The sequence below is a fragment of the Caenorhabditis remanei genome, chromosome I, assembly GCF_010183535.1.
Source record: "Caenorhabditis remanei strain PX506 chromosome I, whole genome shotgun sequence".
Classification (NCBI taxonomy): Eukaryota; Metazoa; Nematoda; class Chromadorea; order Rhabditida; family Rhabditidae; genus Caenorhabditis; species Caenorhabditis remanei.
In genome coordinates, this window is record NC_071328.1 from 5847035 (window position 1) to 5857926 (window position 10892).

At 39.1% G+C, this 10892-nt stretch overlaps 1 protein-coding gene across 1 annotated transcript; it reads right to left on the bottom strand.

Annotated features, from left to right (window-relative positions):
• Positions 1-850: 850 nt before the first annotated feature.
• Positions 851-9534, bottom strand: GCK72_001019 (uncharacterized protein; the record flags this gene model as incomplete). Its single annotated transcript, XM_003111326.2, has 14 exons — positions 851-1108; positions 1185-2457; positions 2528-3213; positions 3261-3377; positions 3932-4099; positions 4232-4334; positions 4494-5310; positions 5356-5547; positions 5591-5966; positions 6076-6600; positions 6817-7118; positions 8944-9256; positions 9305-9456; positions 9501-9534. The coding sequence occupies 14 exons, from the start codon at positions 9532-9534 to the stop codon at positions 851-853; spliced, it is 5316 nt and encodes a 1771-aa protein (XP_003111374.2).
• Positions 9535-10892: the final 1358 nt, after the last annotated feature.

Genomic DNA, 10892 nt, shown 5'->3' on the forward strand with positions numbered 1-10892 from the left:
AACTATCAGAAATGTGCTCGAAAACAACAAAAAACTCTTTCTTATCAAGCTAGGACTCATCCGACTAAAAAGAACTATAAAAAAAGAGCAATCTCAAAACCCACAAGCCTATCAGATATGACACCAGTTGAAAAAGAAGAGCTCAACGAGAAACAAAGCTTCGAAAAGAAATCTTCGAAAGAAGGATCTAGAAAGAAAATCGTACAAAACCGAGAAATGACAAGACACCGGCTCTCTCCTCTCGCCTTTATTCTGAAACTGGGTGACTGTCGGTTCTCATCACCGATTCTGGGAACCGTGGGCGCTGAAAGACGGGAAGCCGACACAAGATGAGAAAGTGAGCTGTGAATGGAAGGAGGTGATCAAAAATCTGGAAGAGAATGAAAAAGAAAACGAATGAATCATTAAAACTATCCGTTTATTATTAAAGAACACTGTAGATGAAGTGGGTGTATATAATATCAAAGTCAAGCAATAAAGAGAACATCAAATTGCTCAAATAAAACGAGAAAAAAAGTAACAAGAATACCCAAAAGTGGGGAGGAAGAGGAAGAAAAGTGAAACCCAACGGGGGAAAGCTTTCGGAAAGAATCAGAAGACGTTGAATGAATGTCCCGCACAAAAGTCAAGTAAAATGCTACTGTTGGAAAGGAGACTAGAAAATGGAAAATATAACCGGAAAGTATGGAAACAACTGTTTGAAAAAGGCTGAAAAGTTAACAATAAAGAAATTTTCGAAAAAAAAACAACAGGAAGAAAATACCCAGAAGAACATAAATGCACTGACCATCACAGATGAGTGATCAAGAAAAGGGGAAATATGGTACCTATTTACAAAAAAAAGGTTAGATTAATGGAAATGGTGCAAGTTGGCAATTGCTCTTGTCGCTGAAATCCTCACATTGACATCTTCGGAATCTTTGAGAAGAGCAACGAGTCCAGTGAATACGAGTTCTCTGCTGATAGTTGCACGCAGTGGAGCACTGAGTCCATCTAGAAGGCATCCGGTAAGATGAGCAGCATTGCATCTGATACGAGCACTGGAGCTTTTGAAGTAATTGGAAGTGGCAAGGGCGTATTGATTGATTCGATCGGGGAATGAATTAGCCTGGAAATTAGAATTTTTAGTGTCAGCCGGGACCATTTCCAATATATTTTGTCTCTTTTTGTTTCAAATTACTTACCAAAATCGCTGCGAAATCCTTGATGAATGCGTTATAACTATTCGGTTGCTTTCCATCCTTCATATCCCTCTCAATACATATCGAAGCATTCGGTGACGTCAACAACTCATTCAATCGATAGATCGAAAGTGCACACTTCTGTCGAACATCTTCATAATCATCATTGAGATGAAGCAAGAGAGAAACGATATTTGTATGCAAATGACCTCGAAACTCTTCACTATTCTCTCCAACTCTCGCGCCGAGTTCTCCGAATAAACTAAATGCGGCAGCTCGAAGTGCGTATGAATCTTTCTCGAAACACGGTCGAATTTTGAGAAGAACCAGAGGAAGTATCGATTTGAGTTGATCATTATTAGTAAGCTGTACAAGTTTGTTCAGAGCTAGGATGGATTCAATAGCTACAGTATCCTTTCGATCTCCATGGTCATCTAATCCAGACATCGCCGCTTCTACAGCCATGTGAACGAAACGAGATATGACATCAGATGATGAGCATTCTGATAACTCTCCAAGTCCTTTTACACAAAGTTTTCGAATTCGAAGGCTTGGGTCAGTCAGAGAATCCTCAAGACGTCGAATACATTTGACAAGGAGTTGTTCATTGAATTCTCCTGCTTCATTCGTACTTCTTCTTATCAAAGATGAAGCAACAATGACTGCAGCAAGACGCCTCGGCTCACTCTCACTATTCGCATATTCTTCCATCGTTTTAGCCAACGGAGGAACCCAAGCGGGTCTCTGCTCCACTAAAGATCTTATCAGAACTCCAATTGCATGAATGAATGCATCTTTATCAATACAATCACTCCATGCTCTCGCTTGGTTCATATCCTCAATGACCATATTTGAACGAGTACGATTCAGAAGATTCTTGATTGCAGAAACAGCCATTCCTGCTGGTTTCTCGGCACTTCGACGGAGATCTGGAGTAATGATCAATGGAGACTTCGTTCCATCCTTGTTCTCCTTTTGCATTACAGGGAATTGTGTGTCGGATACAGAACAAATGAAGTGGATGAGAAGAGTGAGGATCAGTGGAAGACGTTCCATCAGAGCGGATTCTGGTTCTCCATTCTTCACAACTTCTGCAAGAACTGCCACGTAGGTGCATGGTTCCACGTTGACCACTTTTGCTGATACACCGCCTCCAGAATCCATCAATTCGAAGGGTTGATCGAGACTTGCTCCAAGAAGTTCAGTGAGATGATCGAGAATTCCAGCAAATAGAAGTTTGTCTCGAGATAGGCATTCCCACGCGTCGGTGATGTTACTGAAATTTATAAGCATTGGTTGGATACAAGTCTATCAGTAGGCCTGTCTATCCAGATGTCTCAACTTACATTGAATACGGAAGTGGTTGCTTGAAAAGAACATCGCAAACTGCCTGTTGCTGATGAACTGCGAATGCAACGAGAGCAGCCAACACATCAGTATTCGTTTGCACACAATGATGAATATCTGCCAACTTCTCAACCATCTTCGTAACGAGAATCTCTGCTTCTGAATTCAGCGTGGATCCTCTTGCCATCACGGCGAAAGTCAACAATTGAGCAGCTGCCGAACTAACATGACTCTGTCGATCAGTCAACATTTCGAATATTGCAGAGAGATATATCTGCATCTGAGACTGTGGAAGACGGTACTCTATAATTTGAGCTATCGCTTCAATAGCCAATTTCTCCTTCTGTCCGTCCAATTTCACATCTCCACTTGTCAGATATTTCTCAACGAAGTTCTGATAAGAGAACAGACTCTGATCAGCATCTCTTCCATGTCCTTTATGCATATAAGCTAATCTGAGTGCCCAATGAATAGCTGAAAGTGCTTGAAGACGAACGTGAGCCAAGAGATCAACAAGACGAGGAGCCAATCGTCCCAGAAGAGAACTGAGTGGCTCGAAATCTGTAGCATGTCCCAGTGATATGTCTTCAGCGCATTCATAGTAGACACGAAGTATCAAGACTGTCATGTCGACGGCTCGGATTCTCTCATGATCGGCTTGTTTTCCATAGTACGGCAGGAGGATCTGAAAGTTACATTTTGTTGGTGGTACGAGAGAAACAGAAATCTCACTTTCAAAAGGATCATAACAGTCTGCGTCGTTGGAGACATTCGAACGATTTGTTCCAGTGCCAATCCATATTGATGCATTGTTGCGTCCATTATAGTAGCTGATTCATCGTCTTCCATCTGAAAAATTGAAGGTTATTCATTTAAATTGAGTAAATGTTGGCCCATAGAGAAATGTCGGGACTAGTAAGGCTCCGCCCATTTTTGCGCGAAACTCACAAACTTTCTTTTGGTTTTTAGTATTCAAAATAAACTAGGATTCTGAATACGGAACCAAGAATCTGATATTTCAAATAATGTGAGTCTGGATATAAAACAATTCGAAACCTAAGATTTCGAAGTTTAAATTATTAGTTCAGAACACGAAGTCAAGAACTCAAACATTAAAATTCAAGCTAAAGACTTGTAGAATCTAAAGTGAAACTTGAGCTTCTGAATTTCAAACTTTTATCTAGTAATTTTTCAATCGATTTCTCCGAATAGGCGGAGCCTTTTCCCCACAATTCCCTCCGCATTCTCCCACACAAAAAGAAGGATTCCGAACAGAAAGCCATGTCAGTAGCAATAAAATAGATGTTGATGAAAAAGGAAACTGAGACTTTTAGCTCGTTTTAGTCGGATCAAAAAAACAATTTTCACTCGGTTACTCGTTGGTTAAATCCATCATTCAGCACCTTTCCAATTCCACGATGTCTCTGATGAATCGGCGTTCCATTTGGTCCTTCGGCAACTGATGATCCAGTTAAAGGAGGTGATGTGTGTTGATGTGCACCTCGTTCTGCTCCACTACTGAATGTTGAGAGGACCGATGAGGAAGCGTAGTCGAAAATATCGAAAGCGAGCTGGAAAAATAGAAAAACCGAGTCCATGGGGTTAGATGAAGGTGAGAAGTGGATGAAAAAGTAGAACAAAAAGGGTTTGGTGAGGGAACAAAAGGAATGAACATATATATTCAGGGAGAAAGAGAAACTTACAGTTTTCAGACCACTTTTCTCTCTTTGCATCGGAAGGATTTGACGGCTGAGAACATTACCAATATCTTCAATGTCTGTGGCGGAGAGTGGTGGTTCTAGTTGTCTGAAAATAGACACATTGGAAATCAGATCATATACTTCATGATTCAGAACCGATTTTTAAGATTTTAAGAGATTGTTGGAATAAGAGATTAGAGATTGATTGGAATAAGAGATTAGAGATTTAGGATTCACTTTTCAATCTCAAAAGTGTTGAACTTACACCAACGCCGCCGTCGCTTTACATGTCAGCAATCTCAATGAACTCGTCAACCATTCCGGTGTCTCTCCATTCAAATAATCCTTCGCGTACGCCAATAACTCATTTCTCGCATCGAACTTCCATTCTCCTCCAATTCTCGAAGGATGTACTGCTGTTGCAATCAACCTCATCGTTTCCAGCATAGCTTCCCGAACCACAGTTTCCTGTTTCGAATTCGCAAAGTAGTTTCTCAAGAATACCATGATAGTGTTCTGAAGTCGTTGAGTCACAGTATCAAGACTGCAAGCCATCACAACGTGTCCATAACAAAGCATAAGAGTTGCTCTTAAATTGATCATCTCAATATCCGGGTACTGTCGAATCGGCATAGTATCCTTGATGAATCCGAAGATTCCACTGCTCTTTCTCGCGTGTTCCCACTTGCTCACATTCTCCAGTTCAATCAAAACCAGGTCCATATGAGACGATGAGATCGCTCCAACTGCTCTCGCACAACCTTGCCTTTCGGTCAACACAGAATGAGACGCTGTCTTGAACATAAGCATCATATGATCAATTACAAATTGTTTCGCTGTGATCTTCGACAGAGCCACTCCAAGACATCTGAAGAGGAATGACTTCTCATCACTCAATTCCTTATACATATCCAATTGTTTTCCCATTGCTGCCGCTAAATCTTGTCTCCATTCACCTTCTGGAACCGCTGAGATACAAAGGGAAAGCCAGTCGAGGCAAGCTTCATGCCATCTTGCAATCTTGCGACCACGGAGTTCAGCAGGGGCGGAGTCAACGGAGGATACTGTAGTGGTTGAGAGCTCTGGAATTACAGATTTGAAGTTGTGGACGCGTTTTTTCCACTTACCATCAAGAAGGGGTTCCAACCGTTCACTCCATTTCGCTGCGGGACCTTCCATTGAATTATGAAACCATGGAGCGATCACTTGAATGAGACCACCAGCTTCTCGTGCTCTCCTCGTCAATAACCCATTCAATGGAGCATTACAAAAAGAAGTGAACAGACGGGCCAAAACTGCATGACGGCCGGCGACTTTTGCTGGAAGTTCTATAATAGTTCATGGCTCAACTTCTAAACTTACGATTATCGAAACCAGTATTATAATCCATTTTCCTGCCCGCATCAATTTCTCGATTCACCAAAGTTCTCAAACATTTACAAAGATCGCCGACGACTGGTGTATATCTTTCACAGCAAATGAACTCCAGAAGATACGGCCAGAGAAGTCTCGTAGCACACACGCAGGTATTCGCAATTGTATAAAGAGCCTGTGCGCACTGAGTTCTCAACTGATTCACCCCGGCGACGTCGACTTCAATCTTCTTTGCTGCCGCTTCTTGTTCGGTTGGTCCAACGAGATTTCGAACGAGGAATGCGATGACGTAGTCTCCGCCTTCAGCATCCACGTAGGAGTGATCGGCAAGGGCGACGCAGAGTTGGACTATAGCACGTTTCACCTGAGACTTGATGGTGATGAGATTGGTTTTTTAGAGGGAATGATAGAACGTAGAATAGAAGAAGATGGAAAAATAGTGATCTCTTAGATTATAATTAGAGAAAACGTACCCGAATACTCGTTGTATTTTCAGCAGCCAGCAATTTCTTCAATCCCATCGTTAAAAGTGATCGTTTATCTTCCATATGCTGTCCGGTTGCATTCAGAAGATGTCTCAAAACGTTTATAGCACCCAACTTTTGTGAATCCGTAACACTTTGCATTTTGTGCAGCAGATAATATACAATTCTATCGGCAAATCTCGTGGCAGCCACATCGAAACATCGGAATGCTTCCGAGTGATTTTTAATTGCTTGAGTGCCAAGGGTTACTGTAGTGTCATCTGGGTCCAGGCATGCATTTGGGAAGAGGGCATTTAGAATATCTTCTAGATATGGTTCCAGTGGACAGGTCTCATCGACACAGGCTGCTTCAAGAAATCGACATATTCCTTGAGTGATCATATGGGATTCATTGTAGGATTTACGGTAAAGGGGCAGCATGTTCGTCACTATCTTCTTCACATCTTCTACGAGTTTCGTTTGTTTTATCATGAGACATAGCTCTCCAACACATTCGGCTGCTTCTCCACGGGTCTGGAAATCTTGATTTTCAAAACCTGAAGCTGCAGAAAATTTTAAACGGGAGTTTTTCCTAATTTTCAGTTTTCCGTGCACATTTCTTGGAAAACTCTGGAAAATCATTCGAAAATTTATATTTCTGACAAACTATTAGCTTTTTCTTTTTACAGAATGTCCATTTGACAGTTTTGTTTTTTTTTTCTGATATGACTATTTTAAATTTCTGCTCACCTTCGGATCTTTACTATAAATCCAACCAAACACCACATCATAAACAGCTTCCGTTTGATCGGAATACGTCGCTCGATTCGATACTTCTTGACAGTGTCCATTAGCGGAATTCGGTCTCGAATGTTCTCCATTAAACTCTTCTGACGCCTCTTTCGGTCTCTCTGTTTCACATTCTCTGACTGCTTCACAAAATGAACAAATCGCTCGTGCCCACGCACATCTCAAAGGATCCGTTTTGACGTGTTGGAGAAGTGGGACAGTTCGAGACAAGATGTCAGTGAGGAATGGAACCAAACCGAATGCTGAAAATCATATGTATATTTTGGTGTTTAAGAGGCACTATCTGTAAGAGTGAGAATGTTTGTGTTGGGCCTTGGCACAGTTGCAAAAAGTTGTTTCAATCCGAATTCTTTTTAAAGCATATGTACCCCTATGGTAGTGATTTACAAACAATAAGTCACCAGTCCCCTATGACGTCATCCTAGGAAAATATGACCAATAATTGACTTTTCACCCAAAAATTCATAAAAATTTCAATTTTCCAGATAACTCTGCGAAACTTTCGGCACATGTTAGGAGTGTTCTTGACTACCACTACACAAATTTTCAGCCCTCTAGACACCCCAGAAACCGTTCAAGTAAATTCAATTTTTATGTTTTATCAACTTTTCTCAAAAAGTCCCTCTAGAAGCCATAAAATTTTAAATCGTATTCATATTCCCCGCGCAGTGTTCTATCAAATCCAATTGAAATCATCAAAAAGTGGGTGGACCATTTTGAGATATTTCGATTTTTTTTAAATCACATAAGGGTCCCCCCTTTTGAAAATTTTTTTTTGGTAAAAAATTTGAAAAAAAAATTTGTTACGAAAATGGTCAGAATATTGATAACACACGTGAAGTAAACCAATTCCGAGATTTTACATCTCAGAAATTGGTTTGAACAGATTTCGTCATTTTCTTCATCAAAATTTTTACCCATTTTTTGACGTTTTTATCAATTATTTTTACAGAAGCCATAAAATTTCAACTAACGCACTAAATTCCCGCATTTTTTAGCATACGATCCAATTAAAATCATCAGAAAACAAGTGGACCATTTTGAGATATTTTCATTTACATTGAAAATCACATAAGGGTCCCCCCCATGGAAAGAAAATTTTATCGAAAAAATAAGTCGACATTATTTTTATGCAAAAACGTTTAAAATTTTTTTTACAATTGGTTTTCTAATTATCATTAATGCTCTGAACGTTTTTGCATAAAAATAATGTCGACTTATTTTTTCGATAAAATTTTCTTCCCATGGGGGGGACTCTTATGTGATTTTCAAAATAAATGAAAATATCTCAAAATGGTCCACTTGTTTTCTGATGATTTTAATTGGATCGTATGCTAAAAAATGCGGGAATTTAGTGCGTTAGTTGAAATTTTATGGCTTCTGTACAAATTATTGATGAAAACGTCAAAAAATGGGTAAAAATTTTGATGAAGAAAATGACGAAATCTGTTCAAACCAATTTCTGAGATGTAAAATCTCGGAATTGGTTTACTTCACGTGTGTTATCAATATTCTGACCATTTTCGTAACAAATTTTTTTTTCAAATTTTTTACCAAAAAAAAATTTTCAAAAGGGGGGACCCTTATGTGATTTAAAAAAAATCGAAATATCTCAAAATGGTCCACCCACTTTTTGATGATTTCAATTGGATTTGATAGAACACTGCGCGGGGAATATGAATACGATTTAAAATTTTATGGCTTCTAGAGGGATTTTTTGAGAAAAGTTGATAAAACATAAAAATTGAATTTACTTGAACGGTTTCTGGGGTGTCTAGATGGCTGAAAATTTGTGTAGTGGTAGTCAAGAACACTCCTAACATGTACAGAAAGTTTCGCAGAGTTATCTGGAAAATTGAAATTTTTGTGAATTTTTGGATGAAAAGTCAATTATTGGTCATATTTTCCTAGGATGACGTCATAGGGGACTGGTGACTTATTGTTTGTAAATCACTACCATAGGGGTACATATGCTTTAAAAAGAATTCGGATTGAAACAACTTTTTGCAACTGTGCCAAGAGGAATCCTCATCTTACAGACAACGTCTCTTAAGATGAAATACTCACGATTATGATTCGCAATTGTTGCCATCGTCAGCACTATGTATCGATGAGGACTCGTCGTTTGTCCAGGTGGAAATTTCTGGAGAATCGCATCGATGACGTGGCAAACAAATCGATGATTTTTAGCCAGAGTAACAAGAACTTCCATAGCTGACTCTGCCCACTCTACATCTGTATCTTTTGTCATATTCATTTCCTGGGTGGCCAGATTTATGATGAGCATGACCAGTTGCTCATCGAGTTTTGGGAGAATTTCAGCATTATCCACACATATTGAAATGGATTGGAGAACAAAGGCACGTTTGAATGCTCCGAGCTGAAGAAAATTTAAAATAGATTAGGAAATTTTTTGAAAAAAAAGTACCTTTGGATTCTGCAATAAATACTGATGGCACGCTGTAAGGAGAACATTTGGCTGATGTGCTCCAATCGTCTTCAATGATTCTGTCACTTCATTCTTGACACTTTCCTGATGTTGATATGTTATTGCCGTGTCGAGCAGACTCATTATCAGGTCTGAAAATACAAAAGTTAAAATAATTCTAGAGAAAAAAATTTACCCAGTAAACTGGAAACCTGATTGTTTGCTGACATTTTGTGATGATATTCTATCTACTTCACATAGATGTTACTGAAAAAATTATTCATTGAAATTCAGGGAAGGATATTCAGATAAAGAGAAATAGAGATGAATGGAGTAATATAATATCGGAGGTTATAACATCATGATTTGTAATACGAATTGGGCGCCGAATGGGCTTCAGACCAGTTTTCACGCGCGGATAGCCTAGCCATGACGAAGTCGATTTGACTTTTCTAGTGTTTTAATTGCGAATTGATGATAGTGTTAGGTTTGGCATGTATAATGTTCTTCAGGAGGAGCAACCAGCATTTATTAATTTTCGCCGAAACTGATAACAAAAGGCAGGTGATATCGGTAAAAATTGGATTCCTGCTACAGAGAAAAGCAGAAAAAATCGATTGTTTCGTGTCGTTTTCTATGTATTTTTATGGCTCGCCGCACGGAAACACAGCCGAAAAGCGAACAGAAAAAAGACATCAGCAGCAGCAATAAATATACCGCTGCCTTTCGCCTCTGTCCATTTTTGACGAATTAGAAAATTGGACGGCGGACAGACAGGCAAAATAAATGGAATAGAGTGAAGCATGGAAATTTAGAAAGAGAGAGAAGAAAAAATAGTGCAAACAATTGTGCAAATAAACTGGTATATGATGTTGAAAAAGGGGAGGAAGCAGCTTGATTTGTTAAGGTTATTTGCAGGGAAAATGGGTTTTAAATATTTAGAATGGACTGGAAAAGACAAGGTACGGTATGTGGTGTTTCTAAAAAACTGAATTTCCGATGTGATTCTTCTTCGAGAACATCACTTCAATTCAAAAATGCGGTTTTCAAACAATATCGAAAGTTTAAATAGAATTTTTCAAAAAGTTTTTAAAATCTGGAAAGTTGTCCGAAAATGATAATTTATTAAAGGAGCATACCCAGAACGCTTCGTCGAGTCTCATCGCGAACAACAAAGTACGGTAGTTATTAAAGAATGATGAAAATGAAATGGTGTCAGTTTGGCTTTTCTTCGATTTTCCTTTTCAAATAAAGCTCGTTCTTGGGTATTTCTTTCAAAATTTCAAGCTTTTGGGTAGTAAAGAACTGAAAAATACTAATCAACGTCATCGTTCAGTTTCGAAATTCTTCACGAGAACCAGGTTGCGAAACGAAAAAGAGCCAAAATTAGTCGAAAAAGTTCTCACGAAATAAACAAATTTATGCTCGTCTCTCACCCTTATCGATTAATTACTGGAGCAATGCCGAGCACACGGCATTGAAAGTTCTCATTTTCATTTCAATATAAACTTTTTTCAGTGACTTTCTCTTCACTCGTTCAATTCACCGGCACGTGACTTAAAGTTTGCTGCTGTAACAATGAAGGTTT